Genomic DNA, 12,927 nt, shown 5'->3' with positions numbered 1-12,927 from the left:
AGGAGCTGGTTTTAGCTGTTTTCCCCCCACATGAGCTGGGTTTAGAGGACAAAAATAATTAACCCAGTTACCTGAGCTCAACAGGGTCGAACACCAGCTTGACATCATTGATGATGCTTGGCAAATACTTCAGAGCTGCCCCCTGAAAAGAGAAAGAAAGAAAGCAAGGACATGAAATCCATGTGGGAAACCCAATTCTTGCCAACAGCAAAGATGGGGACAGAGAACTGGTTTAAAATCCCATTTGTGCACCCAGCCAGCCCAGATCTGCAGGGCAGAGTGGGGAATTGATTAATGGACAAATCCCTCATTCCATTTTGTGGCCCAGCCCCTCCACAACTGCACCAGCTGATCTAAATGAAGATTTTGATTTTCCCCTGGGAATTGTGCTCACCTTGATCTTGACAGCCTCCTCCAGGGGCCGGTCCATGAGGATGTTGAAGGAGAGGAAGAGCTGGCGAATGGCGTCGTTGAATTCATTGCCATCCTCATTTTTCCCATAAACACTGCAAAGAACAGGGCCAGTTACTCTGAAATCCAGCTTGGAACAGGATTTCACCCCTGGAACAGCATCCTAATGCCAGCTCCTTCTACAGAGACATGGGGGTAAAAATACGGAATTGGAGATTGTGCACTTATTTCCTATAGGATGTGTTATTAGGGGGAAATTGAAATTTTTATGCAGTAAATTCTGCTTGGTTCCAAGTATGAAACAGGAAAAAAATTCCAGAATGGACATGAATAAAGGGTTTCAAACCCTCACTGGGAACAACACCACTGGAACAGCATCCTAATGCCAGCTCCTTCTACAGAGACATGGGGGTAAAAATATGGAATTGGAGATTCTGCAGTTATTTCCTATAGGATGTGTTAGAAGGAAAATTGCAATTTTTAAGCTGCCACTGCAGCAAATTCTGCTTGGGTTCCAAGTATGAAACAGGAAAAAAAATTCAGAATGGACATGAATAAAGGGTTTCAAACCCTCACTGGGAATCTCTGGAATGATGTTTTGAAGCTGCAATGAAACCAATCATTGATTTTATCCCAACTGGAGAATGTGTCATCCCCCAGCTCACCTAATGATCTAAATATCTGTGTATTTGTTTCTTAAAGTTTCTGCAAATGAGGAGGAAATCCCCTGTTTTACTTTATAAAAATAAATACTGGGTTCCTTTCCAGCTCCACCACGTGCTGCTTGTTGCACCTTAAGGGGGACTAAAAGATTTTTTTCACCCTTCTAATCTGATATTCAAATTTTTGCTCAATTTATTTGCTCCAGCCACAGATACAGGACAGAAAAATCCTCTTGATGAGTGAGTGCTGGAGGATTTGGTGAGTGTTTACTGGAAGGGGTGCCAGGGAGGGAAGGACCCACCTGAGGTACAGGACCCGTGACTGCACGATGAACCTGAACAGGTATTTCAGCGCCTTCAGGGCTGCAAAGAGCAGCTCTGTCTTGCTGGAGTCCTCAGCACTCCCCACGTAGCAGTTCAGCACTTTGGTGAGTTTTCTTTGGAAAGAAAAAAAAAAAAAAAGAGGAACCAATAAAAGCCTGGCTCAGTTCTGAGTTCCTCATCCCAAAAAGCACAGAGTTCCTCCTCAGATCCCATTTCCTCCTGAAATTTTGGGTTAAAAGTCTGCAGGTGTCACCCCCTTGCTCTAAAAGGAGCTGCAAATCCCATTCCCAGGAGAAGGGACTGGATTTTCCCCATGTGAGAACTCCCAAGTGTGGAGCAGGAGGAGAAAATGAAATCTTGTGTGGCAGGGAAGGAGGAATTCCAGGAGAAGGGGATTTCAAATTGTGTTTATTTGGGGTGACAGCCAGAAATTCATCCATAGGGAATTGTGTTTCCCTAAATTGGGTTTCTTTTGGGGTATTTCCCTAAATTTTTTTTCCTTTAGAGTAACAGCCAGAAATCCATCCATGGGGAATTGTTTCCCTAAATTTGGTTTTCTTTAGGGTGACAACCACAAATTCCTCCATAGGGAATTGTGTTTCCTTTGGGCTATTTCCCTAAATTATTTTTTCTTTAGAGTAACAGCCAGGAATTAATCCATGGGGAATTGTTTCCCTAAATTGTGTTTCCTTTGGGGTATTTCCCTAAATTGTTTTTCCTTTAGAGTAACAGCCAGAAATCCATCCATGGGGAATTGTGTTTCCCTAAATCATTTTTCCTTTGGGGTGACAGCCAGAAATTCATCCATGGAGAATTCTGTTTCCCTAAATTGTTTTTCCTTTAGGGTGACAGCCAGGAATTCATGGATCAGTAAAAATTAAGAGATTTTTTTGGAGAGGAGGAGCAGTTTGGTTTCTGGTTTTGCTCTCCCTGTTGGCCTCGGTTTTAACTTTTCACTTCTGTTACCACAAGGGTGATGACCTTTGGCTGCAAAGCCAAGATCCAGGACAGAAATGTCTTTTCTGTCTGTTCTGACTGGGAAAAAAACCCCCAAACAGAATTTTTACAGGGCAAAAAGGGCAGCAAGATGGATTTTTAATCTCCTGAAAGCAGAGAAGGGATGGAACTCTGCCCTCTGCTGCCTTTATCACATGAATATCACCAAAAATTCTCTATTTAAGAGCTGAACCCATCCCCAAAGTCCCCAGGACACTGCTGGGGACACCCAGGATTGTCCCCAGCACTCACACATAGGCCAGGGTGGCACTGAAGTGTTTGTAGATGTAGGTCTCCAGCACAGCATTGAAATGCTGGAACTTGATGTCTCCAATCAGAGAAATGATAAAGACCTGCCAGAAGGAAAACAGATCCAGACTGAACAAAAAACACGACAAAAAAAGCAATCCAAACAAAAAATCCAGAGGGAATCAGGTGCACAGAGCTGCACAGTCACTCAGAGCAGCCTCTAATTCCATTTATTTTGTTGGGTTATGGTTTTTGTTTTACCAACAGCATTAATGTTACAGAGTGTTATTTATATTTTAAATACTCTGAGTGTGCAATTTATTGCTCTTCTCATTGTGGCTACAAAAACCTGATGGGTATTTCAGTCCTGGCTCCTAAAAAAGCCTTAAGGAGTATTTAAATATAATTTATTTCTAGAGAAAAATATCAATTGCTCATTGGAATCAGCAGGACCAGACTGGAAAAGGCTGAAAACCAACTCTGAACCCACAAAGATTCACTCACCAGGGCATCAAACACCAGGAAATCATAGGTTTCATTTTCTGACATTTCCATCATGATGTTGAAAAGTGCATCGAGGGTGTCAGGCAAAAACTGGAGGGGAAAAGGAACAATAAAAAAGGTGGGAAAAGGAAAATTTCTGCTGGCACCCTAAATCCAAGCATGGCTTGGATTATTTCTCCCCTCCCTGAACTGTAAAATCTGTCCATGAGAAAACAAAACCAGGGATCCCAGCCCTGTGCTCATGTGTGGGAGATGAGACAGCAAATTAATATGATTATGTAGAAGTTGATTTATTTTTTAGTTTTACATTTAAGACTATTGTTTCTGTGATTCAGCATTTTTTGATTGGTGTTTTTATGTTGTTTATGTGCTCTGCAGGTGTGATGGATGGTTGCTTTTGTTGTTCACTTTCTTTTGGGTTTTTAAATTTTGGTATTTTGTTTTCTAGTTGGTTTTATTTTTTTGATTTAGTCTAATTTATGTTTTAGCAGTTTTGAAGAGTTTTAACAAGATAGGTCGTAGAAAAACTTTTAAAAATGGTTTATTTAGTGTACTTGTCATAAATACTGGTTTAAACCTAGAAATGTGCAGAAAACCAGCCAGGCATGCAGAAAAAGAGGAGAATATGCAGAAAAACAGCTGAATATAATTTTGTATTCAATACAGATTGTGGCCTAGGCTGCTCAAACAGATTTCTGCACACATGATTGCCATGATCATCTCTGTAATAATGAAGATTTTTTCTCCTCAGCCCTGAATGGCCCCACTGTGCTGTTCTGTTGTCTTTTCATCCCACAGGATAAAAAAATCCTGACTTCTCCATCAATCCCATGTCCAGCTGCTCCAGAAAACCCCAGCCTGGCAAAATCCCAAATTCACCTTGGGACCCCTCTCTGCTGTCAGACCCCCCAGCAGAGGAGGGAATTCCTGTTTTCTGTGGGAATTCTCCCCATTTCAGTACTCTGAGATCTCCCCAGACTCACAGCAAGCCCCTCCTCATCCACAAAGGAGTTGAAAAATAAAGATTTTGGATGTATCTCTTATTTCATAAAGAGGGAAATGAAATCATTGCCCTCTCCCTGATCCCTGCAATATTGAACTTCTGTAATTGTGGTGAATTCCTCTAATGAGAAGTGGGGGCACAGAGGAGTTGGGGATGCTCCTGGAAGTGTCCCAGGCCAGGCTGGACCCCCTGGGGCAGTGCAAAGTGTCCCTGCCCATCCAGGGGATGCAAAAATCTGATTTTAAGATCCCTCCCAAGCCACACCAATTTATGATTTGCTGCTTCTCCCAATGCTCAGCGCCCAGAACTGCCCTCCCAGCCCACCCAGCCACCTCTGAGCCCCACACCAGGCTGACAGGAGGGAGTTTGTGCACCCAGGATGCTCAGAGTACCTTCACAATTTCTCCTCCTTCCACCTCCATCAGCTTCCTGAGGTTGTGGGCGATGTTGTGGGAGTTGGAGCGCCAGTTCAGCAAACCCAGCAGGTCAACTGCAAGGACACAGAGCAGCAATCTCAGCTGACTGAGCAAGGCTGGGCATTATTTTTAGAGCAAAAGTCACCCTGAGGTACAGGATGTTACCTTGAGGTGCTTCTTTTGTCTTGGCAGAACAGCCAAGCTCTGCTAGAAATGGAAAGCTGGCAACACATTTGGAGAGAAACCATCCTGCAGGAGTTTTTATGGCATCTCAAGGCATTGAGATAATTTTATTATTTTATTAAAGTGCATGACACAGCCCAGGAGCCTTCCAGAGGCAGTGAAGTCTCCCATGGTTTTGGCACAGGCTCATTCACACATCCCTGCTCATTCTGATCCCTCTGCAGAGTTCATTCACAAATCCTTGGGCAGCTCAGCCCAAAGTGCTGCCCTCTGAACAGGCACAGGAAAAAAGGCAATTTGTTGGGTAGGATCAGGATCTGACAGAAAGGTCTCACAGATATTTGTGTATAATAGAAAAAAGATTTTTAAATGTAGAATCTGAAGAGGGAATAGAAATGAAAGCAAGTTTTGGTATGGAAAAGAATTGCTGAGCCAGTCTTAGTGGGTAACTAAGAAGGCAAAAGGTGAAATGAGCTGGAAGAAGTTTTATGATTCTGAGCAAAGGATAAATCCACCTCAGACAAAAGATGTTTTTACCAAAGAAAAAGATTTTCCCAAACAAGAAAACCAATGTTGCAAGTAGAGAAAAGATCTCAGAATTTTCCACTGCAAGAAAACTGAAGAAGAACAACTTGTAACTTAAACTGTAACACACTGAATTTAGTGATTGGAAAAGTGACATGGATGTGGTGATGGGCTGTGGGTAATAGCAAAGGTGTTGATTGGTTGTCAGGTATTGATCTACTATGAAAAGTAAATAATTAATTGGAACCAGAACCAGAGGGAGCTTTCAGATGAACCCTGAGAAGGCTGAGGGTGGGCTCTGTACCCACCACTTGTGAATTGCTGCATCATTGGGGTACAATAAACAGCATTTAAAATAATAAATAAATAAATAAATTGCTGTATCATTTGGATATAATAAACAGCATTTAAGATTATAAATAAATTGCTGTATAATTTGAATACAATAAACAGCATTATAAATAATAAATAAATAAATTGCTGTATAATTTGAATACAATAAACAGCATTTAAAATAGCAAATAAATAAATTGCTGCATCATTGGGATACAATAAACAGCATTAAAAATAATAAATAAATTGTTGCTTCATTTGGATACAATAATCAGCATTTTAAAGAATAAATAAATAAATTGCTGCATCATTTGGATACAATAATCAGCATTTTAAAATAAATAAATAATTTGCTGCATCATTTGGATACAATAAACAGTATTTAGAATAATAAATAAATTACTGCATTATTTGGGTACAATAATCAGCATTTTAAAGAGCCAGTCTGGAGTTCCCACCCCTCATTTTGGCTCTCACAGCAATTAACCTGAAATATTTAAAATTCTGACACAGCACAGCCACTGCCCCTGCCAGGTGACGTTTCCACACGTGCCAACAAACTCGTGGGGTTTGACACTGGCAGTGTGGATGGAATCTTTGTGTGAAAGGGTTTCCAGGGGCTGCACAAACACTCTGGGATTTGTTCTGGCAGCTTGATGGCACAGGGGGGCAAAATGAGAGCTGCAGCTCTCTGCCCAAACACAAAAACCTGCCTGAAGAAAAATTCTCTGCATTTCTCTCTGCATTTCAGAGCCCCAGCACGAGCCCTACCGTTCTGGGTGAGCTTGGTGGAGCAGATGACAGTGGCAATCTGGAAGCTGTCCTTGGTGCTGTCCTTGGAGGGGGTGAAGCTGCCCAGAGGGTTTTTCCCTGAGGGAGCCTCCTTCTCCTCCATCTCCATTTTGGTGCAAGGAAGACTCAAATAACTCTTGGCATCTTCCATCTTCTTGTTGTCACCCTGTTGTGACAACACAGAGAAGGGTCAGTCCCACAGTGACAGCCAGAATGGATTTGAAACACTTTTCCATCTCTCTCATTCTTTGAGTTTCTAATTTCAGGGATAAGTTGCCCATATTGCAAATTAAATGAGGCATTTCCACAGCCATGGAGTTTAGGAGGATTTCCCACCCTACACACACATTTTGTAGTTTTCCAGTGCTTGGAAAATCAGCCAGCAGAGAGTTTTGATGATTTGAACACAAGGAAATGGCCAGGTTACCTTGTAAACAATCAAATTGTGTTTGCCATCCTGCAGTGTTGTCCCATCTGCGTTCATCAGCTTCACAAAGCCCATGCCAAAAGCTCTCTCAGACCTGTCCCTGGCTGCAAACAGGACAAATCTCCATCAGTAATTGGCTTTTTCATGTCCACACCACCCAGAATGCAGCTCTCTGACCTCAGCAGCAGCTTTATTTAATGGGAAACTATCTTGGGTTGCAACACAGGATGTGACCAAAGGTCTGGATTCTGTCCCCAGCTGTTAAAGCAGCTGTGGCAGTGATCCTGATCTCTGTGGGATATCTCCTGTTAATGGCCAGCTGTTAAACCAGCTGGGGCAGTGTTCTGTATCTTCCCACAGCCCATCCTCCCTCCAGGAGATCTCTCCTGTCCATGGCCACTGAGTCCCAGGGCATGGCTGATAAAATTCCATCATCCCATGGGGAGATGCTCCAGCCAGGGGAGGAGCCAAGCATTTCCTACCCTGATCAAATCTGAGATTTGGAACATCAGAGCAGCCTTTCCCACTGGATCCCAGAGGAAAACCAGACCCTTCCACATCCCTGCCTGGTACTCACACTCCTGGGACGAGCGGTGCCGGAACGTGAACCTCAGGTGGCAGCGACTGACTTCTTCTATGGCAATGGCCACCTGCAAATTGTTCAAAATTATAATAATTTTGGGAGGGAGGGGGTTTCCATTCTCCATTTCAAAGAGAGGCTCCTGCCTTTCTCAGCAGACACCTGTCCTCCAAACCAGGACACAGAGGGTCACAGAGACCTGATGAAGACTTTCCTTACTTCATCCCTCAAGACCATTGACCCAACTCAAGAGAAGAATTGTGCAGGTGTGATGGAATATTGGTTTCATGTTAATACAGAGTGAGGGTGGGAGGTGCTGGGGTATGCAAATGTATGGAATGTAAGATTTTGGGAAATAAATAGAGGGCAAGGAACCTTGTAGGCGCTGCCACATCTCTAGGGGAACACCCTGGGCAGCCTGCTGGTGTCTTAATAAATACACCAATTAATAAACACACCACTTAATAAATACACTACTTAATTAACACACCACTTCATAAACCCACCACTCTGTAACTCTAATTAGTCAGAGAATCTTTTTGCTGGAGTCTGTAAGTCAAGAGTCTCTCTGAATTCTTCAGAGAGAAATCAGAGTGCAGGGATTAAATTAAAACCTTTAATGGATTCAAGTATGGTAAGCCACTCACACATAAAGTAGAGGTGTAAGTTTAAGCTTTAGGATGAGTAAGTAAGTTTTAGAATAAGCTTTAAGTGATTTTAGTGAGTAAAAGGTCTCAGATGCCAGAGTAAAAGTGAGATCTAGTGAATATTGAAAAACATAGTCCTGGATACTCGTGCTTCCATGGAGGCTCCACAACACAGTTTTAGATATAAAAAAACCATAGCAAGAATATTGCTTACATTTTTCAGATAAAACAAGACAAACCGTATGCATAGTTTACATGTAACCTGGCATGCTAAAAAACCAGAATAGGTGAAGAAATATTAGTTGAAGTTTGTGCCTTTAGCTTGTTAGAAAGTCTCTATATAAAAATCCATGCATGGGGAGAGCAGGACCCTTTTCTGCTTCGCTTTGCCCTTTATTTTTATTCCTGCTTTCTCACCACCATCATCATCCTCCAAAGAAAAGAAAAGAAAAAAAAATAAAGAAAAAAATAAAAGCTGCTGCAGCAACATCAGCCCTGGTGGTCACAATAGAGAGTGTGATAAAAGGTTTCTGTTCTATCCCCATCTGCTGAAGGTGGGGCAGTGATCCTGATCTCTGTGGGAGATATTCTGCTAATGGGCATCCATTGAAACCAGCTGGGGCAGTGTTCTTTATCTCATGGGACATCTCCTGTTCATGGCCATGGTTTATAAACCAGCTGGGGCAGTGTTCTTTATCTCATGGGATATCTCCTGTTCATGGCCATGGTTTATAAACCAGCTGGGGCAGTGTTCTTTATCTTTTCACAACCCATCCTCCCTCCAGGCAGTCATTTTCTGCTCATGGCCACTGAGTCCCACTGTGTGACCCAACAAATGGTGCCTGAGCACGGGAGAAGTGACCCCACAGGTGAACACAGGTTTTAAATTCATACCTTGACGGTCTCGTACCAGCAGGGCTGCTTGACCTGGTAATAAACCACGGACTTGTACTCCGAGACTCCCTCGTAGCCAGCCCCGGGGTGGATGGCTTTCTTTGGGCAGAACACAGGGGATGGGGGAAAAATGGTAAAAATGGAGAATTTGGGGGTGAAAATGGTAAAAATGGAGAATTTGGGATGAGGGAAATGGTAAAAATTGAGAATTTGGGGGGGGAAATGGTCAAAATGGAGAATTTGGGGGGAAAAAACAGTAAAAATGGAGAATTTGGGGGGGGGGAACAGTAGAAATGGAGAATTTTGGTAGGGGGAAATCATAAAAATAGAGAATTTGGGGGGAAAACATGGTAAAACTGGAGAATTTGGGGAGTGGAAAGGTAAAAATGCAGTATTTGGGGGGGGAAATTGTAAAAATGGAGAATTTTGGGGTGAAAAAGCAGTAAAAATGGAGAATTTGGGGAGGGAATGGTAAAAAATGGAGAATTTGGGGGGAAAATGGTAAAAATTGAGAAATTTGGGGGGAAAATGGTAAAAATTTGAGAATTTGGGGTGAAAAATGATAAAAATGGAGAATTTGGGGGAAAAAACGGTAAAAATGGAAAATTTGGGATGGAGGAAAACAGTAAAAATGATCAATTTTTAGGGGAAAAACAGTAAAAATGGAGAATTTGGGGTGTGAATGCTCAGAGGGTGGCAGGGCTGTCCCACCTCCTGCAGGTTCCCGTCCTCGTCGTGCACAGACATGGTGACCTCGACGTTTTTGGGGGTTTTCTTCTTGCCTTTGTCGAACTCCCCCTGGATCAGGGTGACGTAGATGTCATTGCGGACGTCACCTGCAATTCCCAAATTTATGTTAACATTGAACACCCTTGGGTACCAAATTATCCTCATTTTCCTCTTAGCCTTTAATTAAAAATACCTCTGAAGGTTGTAAGTCCCTTCCTCACACCACTTTATTGTATTTTTTTGGTTTTATTTTTCTTTTTGTTTGTTTTTTTTTGTGTTTTCTTTTTTTGGATTTTTTTGTTAGGGTCAAGACTGAATGTATGTGAGACTAAATTTTTTTGTTCAGACTTAGATGCTGATTAATTCTTATTTATGTTACAGTGAGTTTTACAGTACTTTTAGTAAAGTTAAAAATGGAGGTATATTTTTCTTTTTACAAGGTCTTTCAAGGCTAAATGGTCCAATTAAGAAATGCCACTTAAATTATTTTTACTGTTAACTTTAATTATCTGTGACCCACAATGCAGGTTTTGCTATCCAATCACAAAAGTTTACCTAGACCCACGAAGAAGAAGGTGAAGAAAAAAGACAAAACTTCTGCTCTAAAACCTTCACCTTGTTTTTTATGTATTATATATATATTTTTTAAATATATATTTTATATATATATTTTTATATATATATATGTTTTAAAACTTTAAATTTTACATTCTTCACCTTGTGATATTACACATCTCTATCACCTGTGATCTTAATTTCATTTCTCAATTTTGGAAGCCTTCTCCACAGATCAGAAGCAGTGTCACAAGAAGTTCAGAACTCTCAGTTTCCAGGGTTCCAACCAACACTCACCATCACACCATTGTCATCTCCATCTCAAATTACACAAAATCTTCTGAAATGAACCATTTTCTTTTCTACAAGCCTCTGTCCTTATGTTTAGTTTCTTTTTTTTTTAATTTAATGAGCTCTCTAGGGTTAAATCCACTCTGAATGGGTGCAACAAAATTTCCTTTCACTAAGGAGACATTTTCTTCCAAAAAGCTCCTTAAACCATCATTTTACCATAAGAAAGGAAATTCTTGTTTTCAAATCCTCGTGACAAAAAAATCAATAAAATAACCCGGAAATTTGAAGAAAAATAAAAAGTTTTCATATAAAAATATGTAATTTTTAAAATAAATATTTTGGTGACAGAAATTCTATAATTTCAGGCGGAATGTAGAAGCATACAGGACCTACCAGGAAGGATGATCTCAGGGAACCCCATTTTTCGAGCCACTGCAGTGGATCTGTCCACAAGGTGAGAAAAATCCTTCTGAACCTGAGCCAGATCCCCAGGGAGCAGCTTCAGGGAGACCCAGAGCCCTATGGAAAGGGAGGTGACATTTGTTTACTGAAAACAAAAAGGCACAAATTTAAATTTAAACCTGTGCTTCCTAAAAATCCGTGTTTCCATGAAAACTCCGCGTCCCCACCTGGTTCTCTGTTGCCCATCCTTCATGAATCTGAGTAAGACTGTGTTGGGCAAGAAGATTCTCAGAAATAAACCCAAACTTTCAGAGATTAATCCCAAGTGTATTTGAGACAAGGAAGACCAGAATATTCTGGAATAATGTGATTTAACCCCAAATCCATTTGGGACACACAGCCACGTCCACTTGCAAATATTTCACACCCATAAACCACTTTTATTTTAAAGGTGCTAAAAAATATTGACCTTAAACATAAGCCTAGAAATGAGGAGCTGTTCTATGCAAGCTTGGTCTGGGTTTATCTGGATTTTAGGTTTGTGTGTGATGGGGTGACAAAGGGACAAAGAATGCACTGGGTTTGGGGAAGGGATTAAACTCCACTAAACCTTGATCTGGAGATTTTTGATGCCTAGAGGAGCTGGAACAGAGGCTACACAGAGTTCAGGGGAATAAAATAGGTATTTATTGAGAGGCCTTCAAAAGCCACACCTTGGCAGTGCCATAGTCATGGACCTTGCCTGGATGGCTCCAAGATGGAAACAAAAAAGGGTTTGGTCACAAGATCTCACACCTTTATAGATTTTAGTCCATTTGCATACAAGCATCAACTCTCCAATTCATAGTCTCAAATTGTGAGGTTTCATCCTCCTTGTTTGCTTGATGGCCCACCCTCCTCTTTCCACGTTTTTTATGTTTATGGCCTGAAGTTTGAAAAAACTGTCCTTGAGCTGGAAGAGGACTGTTCTGTCTTTATCATCCAGGATGTCTTGGGTTGCAACACAGGATGTGACCAAAAGTGTGGATTCTGTCCCCAGCTGTTAACCCAGCTGTGGCAGTGATCCTGATCTCTGTGGGATATCTCCTGTTCATGGCCAGCTGTTAAACCAGCTGGGGCAGTGTTCTTTATCTTCCCACAGCCCATCCTCCCTCCAGGAGATCTCTCCTGTTCATGGCCACTGAGTCCCAGGGCATGGCTGATAAAATTCCATCATCCCATGGGGAGATGCTCCAGCCAGGGGAGGAGCCAAGCATTTCCTACCCTGATCAAATCTGAGATTTGGAACATCAGAGCAGCCTTTCCCACTGGATCCCAGAGGAAAACCAGACCCTTCCACATCATCCCTGGAGCTCCAGAGGGAAACTGCACCTTGTCCAGGAGCACTGCTCCAGCTGAGCCACATCTGTCACTGCAGGAGGATGCAGCCACCATGGGATGGGACTGCTGCCAACACCCTGCCTGACTGACGGCTGTCAGCTTGGATTCTGACTCTGGCAGGGCTTGGGGTTGTTCTTTGGAATTCTGTATTTCTATTTGAATTTCCCTAGTAAAGAACTGTTATTCCTATTCCCATATCTTTGCCTGAGAGCCCCTTGATTTCAAAATTATAATAATTTGGAGGGAGGGGGTTTCCATTCTCCATTTCAAGAGAGGCTCCTGCCTTTCTCAGCAGACACCTGTCCTCCAAACCAGGTCACAGGCACAATGGAAAAGCACACCCAACTCAGAACTCAAGGCATCACTCTGAGCACCCCTTTCCTCCCCTGGCTCCCCCCAGGCTGCACCTTGCCCTTTGTGGTTGACCTCCTTGGCAGCGATGACCTTGTTGAAGACGGAGGTGAGGGGCTCGTTCTCGCCGATGCCGTGGGACGTGATCAGGGGGGACATGATGAGCTGGCGCTGCCTGATGTAGGTCTCCATGGCAATCCTGGGCAGGAGGAACAAAAAACAGGGTCAGGAGTTGGGACAGAGCAACACCAACCACACACAAGGGGAGGG

The 12,927-nt window shown here is 42.4% G+C and overlaps 1 protein-coding gene across 2 annotated transcripts in view; it reads right to left on the bottom strand.

Moving 5' to 3' along the window:
- DOCK5 (dedicator of cytokinesis 5) overlaps positions 1-12,927 on the bottom strand; it is an 89,635-nt gene that overhangs the window by 39,128 nt on the left and 37,580 nt on the right. For both annotated transcript variants that reach the window (XM_033081440.1, XM_033081441.1), the window contains exons 12-24: positions 12,714-12,856; positions 10,918-11,043; positions 9,658-9,782; positions 8,947-9,045; positions 7,403-7,475; positions 6,826-6,929; positions 6,378-6,564; positions 4,542-4,639; positions 3,147-3,236; positions 2,646-2,746; positions 1,376-1,510; positions 395-506; positions 72-142 (exon numbers count right to left, since the gene is read on the bottom strand). In XM_033081440.1, the coding sequence (XP_032937331.1) occupies positions 72-142; positions 395-506; positions 1,376-1,510; positions 2,646-2,746; positions 3,147-3,236; positions 4,542-4,639; positions 6,378-6,564; positions 6,826-6,929; positions 7,403-7,475; positions 8,947-9,045; positions 9,658-9,782; positions 10,918-11,043; positions 12,714-12,856 (1,464 nt within the window). The remainder of the gene's footprint in view (positions 1-71; positions 143-394; positions 507-1,375; positions 1,511-2,645; positions 2,747-3,146; positions 3,237-4,541; positions 4,640-6,377; positions 6,565-6,825; positions 6,930-7,402; positions 7,476-8,946; positions 9,046-9,657; positions 9,783-10,917; positions 11,044-12,713; positions 12,857-12,927) is intronic.

The sequence above is a fragment of the Catharus ustulatus genome, chromosome 27 (genome assembly GCF_009819885.2).
Source record: "Catharus ustulatus isolate bCatUst1 chromosome 27, bCatUst1.pri.v2, whole genome shotgun sequence".
NCBI lineage: Eukaryota > Metazoa > Chordata > Aves > Passeriformes > Turdidae > Catharus > Catharus ustulatus.
Note: the sequence above shows the minus strand (reverse complement) of the source record. Positions and strands in the feature narration are given on the sequence as shown.